This window comes from Hipposideros armiger, unplaced genomic scaffold (genome assembly GCF_001890085.2).
Source record: "Hipposideros armiger isolate ML-2016 unplaced genomic scaffold, ASM189008v1 scaffold_69, whole genome shotgun sequence".
In the NCBI taxonomy this organism is placed as follows: domain Eukaryota; kingdom Metazoa; phylum Chordata; class Mammalia; order Chiroptera; family Hipposideridae; genus Hipposideros; species Hipposideros armiger.
This window is the reverse complement of record NW_017731419.1, coordinates 577548-591196: the sequence shown is the minus strand read 5'-3', so window position 1 is coordinate 591196 and position 13649 is coordinate 577548. Positions and strand designations below refer to the sequence as shown.

Below are 13649 nucleotides of genomic sequence, written 5' to 3'. Positions count from 1 at the left end.
TTTCAAAGCAAAGAATGCTCCTGAGGATGAAGAGAATCATTTGATAATTTCTATTCATTAAGAGGACATAATAATCCTAAACATTTATGTACTTCATATACATGAAGCAAACATTGGTAGACCTGAAAAGATCACTCCACAATTATTGTGATATCTCAATATCACTTTCTCAAATATTGATAGAATAAATATACAGAAGGAAGGACATGGAAGGTTTGAACAACACTACCAATAAGCTTGAACCAACTGACTTAGAAAACTACACCCAACAGCAACAGAAGACATATTCTTTTCTAGTGCACACAGATACTCTGGGCCATAAAACAAGTCTCAATAAATTGTTCAGACTCACAGATTCAGAGAAAAAACCAATGGTTGCCAGATGGGAGAGGTGTTGGGGGGCTGGGTAAAAAAGGTGAAGGGATTAAGAACAAATTGGTAGTTATAAAATAGTGATGGGGATGTAAAGTACAGCACAGGGAATATAGTCAATAATATTGTAATAACTAGGTATGGTGCCAAATGGATAATGGATTTATCAGGGGATCATTTCATAAATTATATAAATGTCTAATCACTATGCTGCACACCTGAAACTAATATAACATAATATTGAATGTCAACTATAATTTAAAAATAAATAAATAAATTTAAAGTAATTTGAATTATACAAAGTATGTTGTCTGACTGCAGTGGCATTAAATAAAAAATCCATAACAGAAAAATCTCAGAAAATCCCCAAATATTTAGAAACTAAATAATATACTTCTAAATAACCAATGGGTCAAAAAAAAAATAAACCACACAAAAGGGAACTAAGAAAATACTTTGAACTGAATAAAATGAGAACACAACATACTAAATTGTGAGATGCAGCTAAACCAGTGTTTAAGGGAAATTTATAGCCCTAATCATGTTAGAAAAGAAAAAAAAATCTCCAATCAGTGAACTCTACTTCCACCTTAAGAAACTAGAAAAAAAAGGAGCAAAGTAAATCTAAAGTGATGAGAAGAAAATAATAAACAAATCATTGAGACAGAAAACATAAAAAGAGAGAAAATCACTGAAAACCAAATAAACGCTGGTTGTTGTTGTGCTTTTTTTTTTAATCAAAAGCTCACTAAAATTGATAAACCTCATCCAGGCTGAACAGGAAAAAAAAAATAGAGATGTTACCAATTACCAGTATTAGTAATTAAAGAAGTGGCACAACTACTGATCCTACAGATACTAAAAATGTAATAAGGAATATTATGAACAGCTTCATGCCCTAAAATTGACTACTTTGAAGAAATGGACAAATTCTTTGAAAGACACACACTATCAAAGGTCACTCAAGAAAAACAGGAAACTTAAATAGTCCTGTATCTATTAAAGCAATTGAATCTGTAGTTTAAAACCCTCCTGCAAAAAAAAAAAAAAAATTCTAAGCCCAGGAAGTTCCACTGGTGAATTCTACTTAACATTTAAGGGAAAAATAATACCAAATAAACACAAGTTTTTTCAGGAAATAGAAAAGGAAGGACTACTGCCCAACATGTGGAGAACTGGCATGCTCATACACTGCTGATGTGAATGTCACAGGGTATAATCACTGTAGAAAACAGTGTGTCAATTTTTTAAAAGCTATACACCTATCATATGGCCTAGCTATTCCCTCCTAGTTATTGATATAACATACACAAAATCATATATCTACACAAAGACTTGTGCATGAAAAGTCATAGCAGCTTTCTTTGTAATTGCCCCAAACTGGAAACAGTTCAGATGTCCATTGACCAATGAATGGATAAGCAAAATGGGATATTCCATTCAATGAAATACCACTCAGAAATAAAAAAGAAATGAGCTACTGATACATGGAACAACATGGATTAACCTCAAGAAAATTCTTCTAAGTGAAAGAAGGCAGAAAAAAAAAAGGTACATACTGTGTGAATCCATTTATATAAAATTCTAGAAAATGCAAACTAACCTATAGTGACAGAAAGCAGATCAGTAATTGCCTGGGGATGGGGAGGTGGGGTACAGGGAGTGGTGGAATAGGAGGCTTAAAAATGGGCCCAAGAAAACTTTAGGGGGTGATGGATATGTTCATTATCTTGATTGTGGTAATGGTTACACAGGTGTAATATATGTCAAGACCTATCAAACTGTACACTTTAAATATGTATAGTTCACTGTATATAAATTATACTTCAATAAAGCTGGGAAAAATAAAATCAGGTATGATCATCCAAGAGTAAGTCATGTAGTTTCTCTCATCATGTTGACTTTTGCTACTGACTATCAAGCTTGACAATCTATATCTATCCCATTCGAACCAAGTACCTTGCAGTGTTGTAGTAACAGTCACATTTTCCCTGAAAATGGGCTGCTTTTCTTTAGCACTGTGTGAGTTAACTTGAAAAGCGTCCTTTATTGAAGAAGAGCATCAACAAGGGGCAAAGGAGCAAGTTATAAGGTTCCAACCTGATGCACTGTGGTGAGGGTTGTGTGATGGTGGCCGATAATGGAATAGCGACGTGGAAGGTAAAGAAGGAAGTGATACAAGAAGAGGAAGGACAAAGAACTAGTGAGACAAAGAGGTGAAATGATAAGAAAGAAAGGAAAAAGGGGAAATGGAAAGATAAAGTGAGGGAGAAACCAAGTTCTCCTTTACTCTTATTTTTTTATCCTGCTAGTATGTTTCTGATATCACTGGAGAGATGACAAATGCTTGAATTACTTTCCTATGCTGTACAATGGTTTAGAATAGCAATACTAGAAACTAAATTAATTTATCTTAGAGCAAAGTACCAGCTAAACAATCACAGACTATTTTCCTTGGTTTTCTGGATGTCTTGGTGACAGGTGAGGTAAGGCCCCTCAAACCAATTTATATTACTAAAGGGTCATTTTCAGATCAACATTCCTCAGTAATATTTTAATTACTTGTGTTACATGCAACCATGGTCCGACATACAAGCCTAGCTAGAGTTGGTCACAGTGGGGGGCAAAAGCAAAAATAACACAATAACCATCTGGTGAAGTATTGTGCGAGCCTACATCCTCCAGCCCCAACTCTGAGTGTTGAAATTAAATCACTTTTATTTTCCTCTTCGAAAGATACATTCAAAATAAATCCACATTTGTTTTTAGCAGCAAGAAACGGTCTATAAAAAATCTTAAGATTTTCCTACCTTGACAAAAATTGTTGAATTGCATTCTTGCAATGCCTCCATTAAACTAATCACATGGAGACACACCATTTCTACCATCTGAAACAACAAACACGAAAATCAGTTGCACTCCCAATAACACAGGAACTATGCAAACTAGTCTGCAGCCATAGAGAGCCCGTGCCCTGTGCCCGTTAGGTCTGTCTGTACAATGACCATAGAGGACGGCAGGAGTAGCATTTATTTACCTTTAAAACTTCAACCAGAAACGGGGATTTTTAAAGCTCCAGAGGGCCTGCAATCGTCAAGCCTTCCTCATCTAACTGAGGCTGCCAATGGAATTCAGGTATTGCTCTCACTAATCTGCGCTGCACTGTGACTCACACCAGAGAATCAGTGGCTTCTGCTTCCTTCATTTCCAACTATAGAACTATTTGGGCTTAGGTCCTTTTCTCCATCCTGTTCTCCATCTTGATCCTTTCTCCACAGTTTCATCATCTGGAGTGGTTGTTGAATTTACTGCATATCTGTCTTTGAGGCTTTGTTCTCTATAGAACAAGGCAGCCATGCTTACAGTTCAAAAGTACAGTAGAGGGGCGGCCGGTTAGCCCAGGTGGTTAGAGTACAGTGCTCATAACATCAAGGTTGCTGGTTCGATCCCCACATGGTCCACTGAGTTGCACCCTCCACAACTAGATTGAAACAACTACTTGACTTGGAGTTGATGGGTCCTGGAAAAACACACTGTTCCCCAATAAAATTAATTTTTAAAAAAAGTACAGTAGAGATGATATCCCTTGTCAGAAATTCCTAAGACTGGACTTTAAACACTCCAGGGGGGTTTTACCAGACTGGCTTATTTTTTTGTGGTTGGAAAAAAATTTCAGGATAGAATTAATTCAAATTCATTTATAACATCATTTATACACAATTCATTTGTAATATTTGATTATCAAGGGAGCTTTAATAGAGAGGTATTAATAGCATCAAAAAACAAATGACAACAGAAGGAAACTCTGAATCTCTAGCTTAAATTAGAAGTCTTGGTTTCATTGTCTATAAAATAACAGAATAGAATGCTGCATCTCCAAACCTCTATGATCCAATAAATGTAATTCTCTCCCTAGCAGTCAGAACTGTTTGTGCACCCCAAATTTTCACAGTAATGTCCTTTAAATTGAACTAACACATCCCTTGCCATACAGAATTGTCTATAGCATCTGCTTCTCTAAAGAAAAAAAAAAGTGCTTCACTAAAGGAAATACATAATCCCCTTTCCAATCAGACCTAAAAGAAAATATTTCTTAGACTAATATTCAATCAAAAATCACTTCTGGAATGCCTTTTGTGGACGGTGCAGTGTTGGATTTCTGAGCATGTTGGGGTCATCTCTATGGTGTCCTTCCAGGTCCCTTGCCCCTTGCAGACATGAATTCAACCCATAACCAAGACACTGGCTGCTGCTTTGCCAGCTCAGAAGCCTCCTCCAGAGCAGCACACTGAACCAAAGGACTCCCCTGTGAGTTTCTTCTGTGCACCCTCCAACCGTGACCCCATGAGGACTGATCTGTGCTCATTCAGTGAAGTGGGTTCATGCTAACCATCCCCAGATATTTTCCAGTGAAGTTTGGAGCAGCCCCTCTTGGTGAGCCATCTCCATTAAAACAGAACTGGATTTGAAGACTGGGGAACTCAAAAAGGTGAGGCTCTTCTCAGGTTTTGAGTCGTGCATAGAACAAGCACTTATAGTTGGTTTGCTCTTAAACACTACAAAACATGACCTAATTGACTAGGGCTTTTCCAAATAGTCTTAGAATCCAAAAATAATATGAATCTCCCTCCTCTCTGAATTTATAGCACCAAAACAGCTCTTAAAGGTAGATGTTTCATATACATTTCCTTCAACACTAGGCAGAGAAAACAAAAATTGTTTTTACTGATTTTCTTGCTTTGCTTTTCATCACAATCCTTATGCGCATAGAACATCCAGTTTATAATGTAAAAATTCATCAATCCATTTATATAATATTTCAACTGAGATCTTTAAGACAGAGCATGTGAGGATCGCAAGTGGTTTACACATTTTGAGGTTCCGTCCAAGAGGGAACGCTTATTTGTGAACTCACCACTTTGTTGTGGGCCATCAGCTGAAGGATGCTGGGTGTCACCCGACTCCAAAACTCCAGTGCGGTCAGGATGGCTGTGAAGCTGAACTCATTCTGACTTTGGACGTTTGTAGCTACGGCACTTTGTTCGCAATACACGGTCCAGAGCTGAGCAAAGATAAATGCGTGGAAGAGGGAACACATGTGCAGCACGGAGGTCTGGAGAGAAACAAAAGGAAGAGCTGTTACGCTCTAGTGGGCTTTGCTGCTCCCTGGAGTCCGCCTCGCATGGCTCTGGCCTTCCGAGGAGCACAGCTGAAGCACAGCGAATCCAAGTGATCCGAGGCCGAAGGAGTTCACTCCAAGCTACAAACTCGTGATTCATCACCTTAAGACAAGCCACTCTTCATTCGGTCAGCAGGAGTGTGCTTAGAGAACAAAGCATGTTTCCAAAGAGAAGGCACAGCAATTTGCAGAATAAGTCTACCTATAATGAAACTGACATTCCCATCCCTAAACTATATTAGGAAGAATAATCATTCTACCATTTTAGGGTGTTTCCTCAACTGTAACATGGGGATAATAGCATTCTCCTCAAAGAGTGGTAGTTAGGAGTAAAAGAGGTGATATCCATGAGCACACTGCCCAGAACTTAATAATTATACTAGTGGAAGTATTAATAGTAGCAACAGTAGCAAAGATAGTATTTCTGCCAGCAGTAAGCACTGATGGGCCAAGCACAGCACCTACAATGTCCCAGGCACTGTGCTAAAGACTTTTCATAGATCACTCCATAATTCTCGAACCATCCCCTCATGTGTTGATCAAAAACTGGAGCTCAGAGAGGTTAAGTAACTTTTTCAAGGTCACAGAATTAACGAAGTGCCATCATTAGGAATCAAACACAGCTCTAAGTTGAAATATCAGGAACAGGCTCCATAATTCCTCTTGCAAACATCATTCAGGTTGTGTGGATGGGTGCGTATTTTATCATAGGGTCAGCCTGTCCTGGCCCAAACCCACCGGGACCTCCTGAAATCGGCCTAGGCACTAGGAAGGGCTAAGGCTCTGCCAAGGCTCCTCACAGCTGATTAGCACCAATGTGTCTGGTTTGCTTGTACTGGCTCATGTGGCTCATGACTGATGCCTGCCTGGGGCTTATTCTATTCCCTAAAGCACATCATCTGTCTCTATAATTCAGAAAGTTCCTCTGTGTAGGTGATTCTAACGTGTAATTCAGCCGAGTCCCCAACTGGCCTTCTTATTTTCATTTTGTGTCTTCATACAGCCCTAGAGATTTGAATTGAAAAGACAGTGCATGAAGAATTAGATAGAGCATACATTTTCCTCCACTTCACATCTGGTTCTAAAAACTGCTCACAAAATTTTTGTTCTACTTCCAGCCTCTTATTTCTCTTCATTATTTTGAAACAGAAATGCCTAGGAAGCTAACTCTTGCTTGCCTCCCTCGTTTGTCTTCATAAAAGTAAACCTAAAAACAATTTAGGGGCAAGAAAAGATAGTCTGGGAATTTAAACAACTTTAAATAAGGCATTAGCACAAAGTTGCTTTCCTGCTATCCACAGGAGGGCCAGTGATAAGATGCATTTTATTCTCAGAAGAAACATAATTGGCTGATAAGGGTTTCCATTAGCAATTTTGATGCATATGGTCTTAATCTTGCAGAAATCACTTACCTTTGATTGCTCTGGAAATCCAATCAGGATAACAATAAGATGGTCTGCAATGTGGGAACCTGCATCCAGAGGTATGGGCAGGCACGGGGAGGAGGCGTTTGGACACACTGCGTTATGAGTGAGGGACCCGAGAAGCAGCCAGGACAACAGGCGGATGTGGGAGACGCACTCGATGAACTCTTTAGGTCTATCAGAGAAGGAAGCGTTAAAGATGATTTTACGTTCTCTGTTTCGTTGGGTGCTCAACAAATGCTTATTGATGGAAGGGATTCAAAGTGTGGTCTTGTAGACAATGACATAAAACAAAACACCAAGGTGACAGAGTGCTCACAAAGTGATGTATCGGTTTTTCTTGTTTCCCACTCTAATCCTGGACCTTAGCTTCTTGAGCAAAGAGCAGCCTTTGGTGACACAGAATTAAAGACCGTTCTTCCACAAACCTGGCTGTCTTTCTCACTAGCTTCTGTTTCTAAATTCTTTCCTTTCCTCTCATTAGAAAGGTTGACATCCCCACTTGGTGGGGGCGGGGGGGGGGAAGGCAGGGAATAGAGGAGGAGATAGATATAACACACAGCCATCCATTTTCCTGCTCTCCAAAAATTTTCTCCTCCTGCCCTCCTCACCCCCGACTCCAAACCTTTCCACTAGCCAGGAAGCTAATAATGCAAAATGGCAGGCTCGAGCCTGCTCTGAGTTCCCAAATAAACTACCCATGGGCCCCTCTCTCTTCTTAGCCTCCCTGACAGGCGGGATCCTGGGCTCACACCTCCTTGCACTGTATTTCATTCCTGCTATAGATTTTGTTCCAGCTATAATCTAAGCTTGAAGGCAGAAGCTTATGTAAGTGTTCAATAAATACCTATCGATTTATTTAACCAGTTGAAATTAAGAGTTAAATGGTAGTTCTAAGCTCCAGGTTTTCATCATCCATTAGGATGTCTGAGGATTTTTTATGAGGGTAAATCTCTTTTATTGGAAGCATCATGAAGTGCTCATGTTAAAAAATGCTGCTGGGTCAGCAACTATGGGGATGGGTCTCCATTTCCATCTTCCCAACCAATCATATTCCACTCCCACAAATCTTCGCTGCATTCATTAGCTCTCGCTGAGCCCCAGGAAGCTCAGGGTGCTTCCTGCCTTATTTACCCTCATTGCTGGAATAATAAGGGTCTTACCCTTGTTGCATTGCAGAAGGGGGATGATAGAGCCAAGGCAGATAGCGAATCACAGCTTTATTATCTCTGTGGTTGCCCCGGGAGATTTCCATGGCTGCAATCTGAGCCAGCCCAACTTTGAGATGTCCTCCAAAGGTATCTTCATGCAGAGGCTGGGAACATGTCTTCATGTGGCTCTACAAAACCAAACGGCATTCTGTGACTTTGGCAGAGTACCTGGACACATTCCAGGCTGTGCTTCAAAAAGATCAGCTTGTCATTTCCGCACCTCCAATCACCACTCCCAAACATACAACCCACTGAAATGTCTTCCTTGGCTTCCCACTGTTCTTAGAATAAAGGGGGAAAAAATCCCTTAGCATAACCTACAAAGCCTAGAATGCTCTAGCTCCCGCAGACCTCTGCATCTTACCCGTCCTCCTTATGGTCCCGATCACACTGGCTCCTTCCCTTTACTGGCCTTTGGTCATGCTGTTCTCTGCCTGGAATACTGTTCCTGCCTTTCTTTACCTAATCAACTGCTATTCGTTGTTTGGATTTTAGCTCAAGTCTCACTTCTTCTGGGAAGCCTTCTCTGATACCCCTGTAGGTCCTATCATCCTATCAGGAGCTCTCATGCTGCTGTCTCCCCCTTCTTCAGAGCAATACAGTCACAATTTTACTTCAGTTTGTATGAAACGTTCATTAAAATTGGCCTCCACTACCAGAAACGAGGGCAACTACTGTATCTGTTTTGGTTCATCGTTGCATCTCTGCTAATAAATGCTTAGAACAGTGCCAGGTACATTATAGGTACTCAATACATATCTGTTGAATTAATTTAGAAACATTTCTTTGCTCAGTGTGGCTTAGCGAGTGGAAAGAGCACTGAACTGGGAGCTGAGACCTAAGTTCTAGACCCAGTTCTGTCCTAATTAGTCACAGAGACTTAGATAAGCCACTTGCCACTGGACCCTTCTCCTCTGTTTGCTGACACCATGTAAAATCAGAGGGGTGGGTTATGTCCCCAGACTTTTGATCGTCGTGGATTGTTCTTATTTTTTTCAGTATTTTGAAAGTGGCTATATTAAAAAAGCTAACAATGTTTAGGTAACAATCATTTTCTGTTTCTTATACATCGAAGTCATTTTAAGTGTAGGCAACCAAAGTCAGTATTCAGTAACCAGTGTGGATCAAACACTAGGGGAGCTTATTTGGAAATGCCTGGGTTTGGACGGTGTGAGAACTCATCAGTTTAAATTTTTATTCTACTTTCCACCTAGCATTTGCAAATCTATCGTTATCCCAAGAAACACGCAGATCACGTGAACAGAGACTGGTAACTGTGTTGGGTAATGAAGGGACCATATTTTTAGCTGATGAACTTCTGGCATGATGAGATCCTGTTTATCAAAAAAGAATCATTTACTGCCAGAGAGCAATCTGGCGGCTGGTGCTTAGATTCTCTTCTGCCCTTTGTCCAGGGCCTTGCTTGGATCTCTCAGACTATCAGTCTTTTAGTTCCTCAGTCTGCTCGTGGCCGAGAAGTTCACTTGCATCAGCGATTCATCCTACCCGGCAAAACCATCAATAAGCTCAACAACTGGGGTTTTGCCCATATGCGACAAAACTTTGTTCTATCCCTTGTCTTTATTTTCTTTACGAAGGTAAGTTCAATGCAGACAAAAACCATAAACAGCTTACATTTGCATGATGTGTTACAGTTTGCAAAGTCTCTTCATGTGCTAACAGTGAGCAAAGGTGGGTATTCCTAGACTTCTTTTGCAATGAGGACACTGAGGCTCTAGGTAGTTAAACAAGGCTCTAAGGCGTAGTGAAAGCTAATGGTTTGGGAGTCACTACAGCCTTTGGTCAACGCTGACTCCACCACTTACTTAACAGTGGTGTGACCTTGAGCAAATTACTACACCATCTTGGGCCTCAGTTTCTACCTTTGTAAAATGCGGATAGCACCTTAATGGGGCATTGTGAGACTAGAATAAATAGTGAGAGTAAAAGTATGCACATAGCTGATGCCATGTAAATATCTTTTCTGTTCTCCTTTCCCTCTTTGCACTCCCCAGACATGGGCGCCTCTCCAGGTAACCGTAAATTCCCATCTGTCCTGCTCAGCTCTCTAAAGACGGCTCCGTGTTTCATGAACCCGAGATATGGGAAGATGGAAGCGCGCTTACCTTCAGCTTGGTCAGCGTGTGCATGTCTGCCATGAAGTCCAGCACTTCGCTGACGTACTGCCGCACACACTCCATGGCCGCCGTCCCACACTGCAACACAAGACACTGCTGGGTACGCCTGCCTCTGAGCCACGGCCTCCATTTTTGCCCTGATGGCCCTGATTGTCTTGCTCTGGTTTCATGCTGTTTGCTAATGAGTTGTTTCATTTTCTGGATTTCTGACTCCCTCCATTACTCTCAGCATAGTCTGATTGTCTGCCCAGAGTAGGGACCAAAACTGATAAAAGGATTGTGGTGGAGAGCAAAGAACCCAGGCTGGCCTATGGGAGACAGCATTTCCATGCTTTTTCCCACTGGGTGATTTAACTGGTTTTTGTTTGATTGATTGATCTATTTATTTTTAAAGATTTTATTGGGGAATTGGCTACCGGGTTTGATTGTTTTTAAACAGGTTGGTACACAAAGATTTAGCCTAGGTAAAGCCATTCATATCAGTCTTTGTGACATAAATCGCCCTAAAACTACAGTAACACTTTACCACTCTAGGAAGTCTGAGAAACACATAAAAAATATGTGTCATCAAATTCTACCACCTGAATCTTGACTCGTTTCTCTATTAAAGAATGTAAACAAATATCAGGCTTCCTGAGTCAAAAAAAAATTATATTCAAGTCAAGTCACAGCTTAACTCTTATACACGGTAGGTACACTATTAAATAGATAAGTGTATTACTGTTGCATTCTTGCTAGGGATAAAGAAAGAAATGAAACTGTCACCTTCCTCAGATACTAGCAGTGTGTCTGGGAAGTTTTAAAGGAAAAGAAAGCAAGCGTGTGTTTTGGGTTATTAAATGGCATAAGCCTGCTCTCTTGAGGTAATGCAGTGAATTTAGGATTACACGCAAAGAAAAGGAAAAATGAGCAGACAGGCTGCTACATCAAAGCTGTACGAGAGAACCCACCCATCAGGCAGGGTATAATGTGGATCAAAAGCAGGCCGGCTTTGAAGCCCTCTGAATACGATGTGAAGGCTTTTCTTAGTTTTCTTTAGGAAAATCTGGAACATTATATACTTAACTAGCTCACCCAGTCAGAAATCATTTTCCCATATTCATGTAAATCTGCACAGCACTGAACTATATCACCTTCTATCTCTTCTAGAATGTTACGCCTGTCAGTTTCTCTGACAGGATAACAAACAGTCAAATAAGGTCGCTGGCAGCTCTGTCAGAGTGTTTTCCAAGCATTGCATACGTTCTAAGGTTTTCGTCTTTTAATTTAAATCAAGTGAAGGAATTATAAAAGGTTATTGTGTTCCTGCTTTTGGAATATTAATCCTTTAGTGCAAGAAAGGATTTCTCCTCCCCTCCCTGCCATTTATTCCATTTTCCCTGACCTTTCACATGTCATGCAAATAGGAGCATATACTCTGCTCTTGCAGTTCTTGAAAGGGATTTGTTTCTTTCACAGGCAATATTTTATACCATTTCAAGTAGGCAAATGTCACAGAGAATAATTACTAGGCGCATTATTCAATACCTGTCTTTTAAGTTTAAGTTGCAAAAAATGAGAGCAAAGAATGTACTATTACCCGGTTACTTTTGCTCTAGAGGCAGCAACTCATCTAATAAAAGCCTCAAAATAAACTTTATATTCAGGATAATCTTAGTGAGCCATCTACACTTATAAAACAAAGCATATAATATCCAATATCATCCCCCCCACACCTTTTATTTTTACTCTGCAAAACGTAAGTATAACCTTAGGTGTGTTATTAATAAAAAAATTTTAAAAAAAGCATCAAGCGCCCCTTGTTTCAGGAAGCCTATATTTATTTTAATAAGAAAACTTACGGTAAAAATGTTGAAAACATACTCTCAGCTCAAAAACAAGTTTTGAAGTGAATCATAGCCAATTCTTCCTCAAAACTTACATCTGATTTTAAAGTTAGATTGCTTAGATTACATTAGTAATATGCTCAATGTGGCAAACTGGGAAAATACAAATTAATAAAAAGAGAAAGAGAAATCACCATAGTCCTAATTCCTGTCCTTCGCCTGTGAGACAGCCACGGTTAATATTTCCTTCCAAGTTCTTTGGAATGCATGCAACATACACACATACATACATATAATTTTTGTAAGACTGAGATAATTTTTTCTAACCTGCTTTTAAAATAAATCCACCATAAGCATTTTTCCAATTATTTAAATAGTGTTTGAAAACTTGACTTGGTAGCCACATAATAGTCTATCTCAGAGATATACCTTATTTTATTTAAACAGTTGGACATGTTTTGTTCTTATATTTTTGCTATTTTAAATGATGACTTAATAAATATACTTGTATATAATTCCTTACGTGCACATTTAATTATTTTCTCGAATATATATTCACAGAAGTAAACTGTCAAACTGTTCTTCATCATGGTGGTACCATTTTTCACTACCACCAGTAGCTTATAAGAATGCTTGTTTCACTTCATCATCGACAAGTTGATTCATTAAGAAAATGCTGATTTACTAGCTGATTTTAATTTTTATATTTTTTAACATTCTAATATTTTATATTAATTTACAGTTCACTGATGGCTAGTGAGGGTAAAAGGTCTATTTTGAATGGCTTATTGGTCATTGGAAAGGGTTCCCTATGTGGATCCTACAACTGTTTTTGCTCTTTTGTTGTTATTGAAATGTTTGTCTTTTACTTGTTGACTTCAATAAACTTTTTATATACTAAGGATATTATTTTTTAGCTATCACATAGGTAACAAATACTGAGTATTAAAGAATTAAACAATAAGGAAACCAGTGCACGTGGAGCAGAGGCTGGCTAGCTACTCACAGAACCATTTCTCTTCTTCCCTAACACGCAGCTAGACCACATTTCCCATCCTGCCTGCCAGTTAGGTGTGGCCATGTGACTGAGTTCTAGCCAATGAAATGTGAGAAGGAATCTGCATCACATTTAGACCTGCCCCATGAAAACCTTCCATGGACCATATTCTCTTCTCTTTTCCCAACCACCAGCTGATTAGAGAAGACTGAGCATGACAGAAGGAACCTGATCCCTAAGTATTCATATGGAAGTGTTCCTCCCTCTACTAATCAAGACACCCATTTCAACTTCACAAGAGCAAACAATAAACTTTCTGTGTGTTCACTGAGAATTGGCATTTTATTTCATAGCATCTTACATTACTTTGCTATTAAAAACTCGTAAAAAACACAGTCTAGTAATTCTCCCAGAAACCTATTATAAAGAAATAGTCTAGGGGCCGGCCAAGTGGCTCAGTTGGTTAAGAGCTTTCTTAAGAGTGCGAGCTCTGAGCAATAGG

The 13649-nt window shown here is 39.4% G+C and overlaps 1 protein-coding gene across 1 annotated transcript in view; it reads right to left on the bottom strand.

Moving 5' to 3' along the window:
* The window catches only part of UNC79 (unc-79 subunit of NALCN channel complex), a 188772-nt gene that overhangs the window by 13456 nt on the left and 161667 nt on the right, over nt 1–13649 (bottom strand). Inside the window, exons 45-49 of the mRNA XM_019642451.1 lie at nt 10313–10402; nt 8139–8314; nt 6964–7150; nt 5288–5485; nt 3183–3260 (exon numbers count right to left, since the gene is read on the bottom strand). Of these exons, the coding sequence (XP_019497996.1) occupies nt 3183–3260; nt 5288–5485; nt 6964–7150; nt 8139–8314; nt 10313–10402 (729 nt within the window). The remainder of the gene's footprint in view (nt 1–3182; nt 3261–5287; nt 5486–6963; nt 7151–8138; nt 8315–10312; nt 10403–13649) is intronic.